This window comes from Eimeria mitis, genomic scaffold, assembly GCF_000499745.2.
Source record: "Eimeria mitis Houghton genomic scaffold, Emh_scaff1354, whole genome shotgun sequence".
Taxonomy (NCBI): domain Eukaryota; phylum Apicomplexa; class Conoidasida; order Eucoccidiorida; family Eimeriidae; genus Eimeria; species Eimeria mitis.
The window spans coordinates 6,226-8,422 of NW_013568883.1; the positions used below are offsets into that span (position 1 = coordinate 6,226).

A 2,197-nucleotide genomic window follows, 5' to 3' on the forward strand; every position below is an offset into this window, starting at 1 on the left:
TAAATACGTTTGGGGAGTTGAATGACGGCAATCGCCCCCAGCCCGCCAGCACATGGGCGACCAATGGTCGATTGTGTCTCCAGAAAGCTGACCTCACTCAGCTTGGAGACCCCCGATGGGGCTGGCTTTGTCCACTTCAATCTTTTGTTGTTTCTGTCTGTGAAAACTATGCCGAAAATGTGTGAATTATGCAGTGTATAGCCTGTAGCTATCCTATGACTGCCTACAGGTTCTGGCCAAGAGCGACCATTGACCCCCAGCTCCAGCAGTCTTGGTCCTGTCAAGGCCTGCGGCGTCTCGCAGCTGTAAATGCGCTAATTGCTGCGTTTTGTTAGTTTTGGATGTATTATATGGGCTATTTACAACTTCTTGCCTCCATTCCTGTGAGTTCCTCGCCGGCGAGTGGCACAATCCAGTACCTGGTTGACGGCTGCCTTGAGTGCGAGTTGCTTATTCAAACTAGAGATAGAGCCATTAAGCCCAACATATCGCCTGCAGGATTCTCATCATGCATCCGCCTTCAGTTATGCAGGTTGCTTCCGGTCCTCCGCCCGGTACGCACGCGTTCGACAGACATTTATCCCCTCTCAGCAACGCTTTGGGCAAGTATGCGGATCCCAAAACGGCGAGAGCTGGACGGCATCCCTCCAGCACGTGTCGAATATGTGCTGGACTGTTATCCGTGCTGGCAGTTGTGGCAGTCACGCTGAAGTTCTTCCGCTTTTGCTACGACTTGGGAGGCCGGGGTGATTTGTCGCGACGGTTGGCAGGTAGAGAGCCTGCACCGGAGGAAGACCTCGACCTCTCAACCATTATTGAGATGTGTTTGGATATGGAGGAGGAGATCAGTGTCGGCCCGCAAACTCCAGCCGTTCCGCCAGAGGGACAGTGGGAGCAGCATTCGTCATGGCAATTGCTTACACCCTATCAGCAAAGCCAGCAGACAATCCCAGCGGTTCCATCCTCCGCAGAGTGGGGAAGTTTCCAGCAATCAGAGGGAGGACAGTTCTTCGAGCCTACCCCGATTTCGCTTGTGCAGGGAGATTATGACCAGGGTTGGCCGCACTCTGTTGAGGAAGCTCATCAAATGCCCCTTGAAGGGCCTTCCGAATTGTGGCAGGGCTCTTCAGTGTTGCCACCCTACAGTGGTAGCCCGTTCACCACGGCGAGTGAGGGATCTACATCCACTGCACCTCCATGGCCTACGAGCGCGCCTTCCCAATTTCAGAACCTGGGCCTAGGTAGCTCTTTCGCAGCCAGCGATGAGCATGTAGTCCCAGGCTTACCAACAGCCATGGAATTGCCGAATCCAGTACACTTTGGGGGTGTATCATCAAGTCAGCAAATGAATATCCAGGCTAGCCCAGACCGCACCCATCTTGTATCTCTGCAGGCAGATGTTAGGCAAGAGGGAGCCTCTGAGGGCGGAAGATTCCATCACCCACATACTCTGGAGGTTCCCCACGTTTTTCAGAGCCACGTAACATCGCCAATCGGGCCAACGTTTGGAGAATATAATCCCAGTGCTTACGCTGGACTCTCTAGTGCATTTTTGCCCGAGGGGCAGAGCAGCGCAAGCGTAAATCAACAGGTCACTGCTGCCGCAGGAGTGCAGAACCCCTCGTCTTCAACTTCTCTGCAAACTCCAGTGGATGAAGGAACCGATCAGCATGNGCAGGAGTGCAGAACCCCTCGTCTTCAACTTCTCTGCAAACTCCAGTGGATGAAGGAACCGATCAGCATGCAGATGGCCCCCTTTCAATACCTCCTGCTGACCCCAGAGCGTTCCGGTCCCATCATCCCTTTTATAAACTTCCCGAGGTGAACACGGAGATAGCTCTGAGTGCGTTAGAGTTTTCGGCAAACGAAGCCTTTTCAGGGAGGTCAAATATTAACGTACCTAGCGTCGTGCTGCGAAATTTGCACAACTGCTTGGCAAAAGACAAGCTAACTTTATTTGAAGCAAACGATATTGTTAGGAGTGCTCAGCGGCTGGCAGGTCATCTATATTTTTGCCATAAGGACTCAGTAGCAAAAAGTACCCCAGCTGAAGCTGTGGCCATCTTGGGTAGAAGATACATAATGCTGGAGCTGCTGCTTTGCGCAGTTCAAGTTCTAGGGCCGGCGATGAATGCTTCTGCATGGTGGAAGGAACTTGCTAGCGCGATTCCATCAGAGGTGACGGTGACCCCTTCCC

The 2,197-nt window shown here is 52.9% G+C and overlaps 1 protein-coding gene across 1 annotated transcript; it reads left to right on the forward strand.

Annotated features, from left to right (window-relative positions):
- Positions 1-508: 508 nt before the first annotated feature.
- On the forward strand, positions 509-1,825 carry EMH_0035230 (uncharacterized protein; the record flags this gene model as incomplete). Its single annotated transcript, XM_013494955.1, is given in 2 exon segments — positions 509-1,671; positions 1,675-1,825. Coding segments are annotated over 2 exon segments (1,314 nt in total).
- Positions 1,826-2,197: the final 372 nt, after the last annotated feature.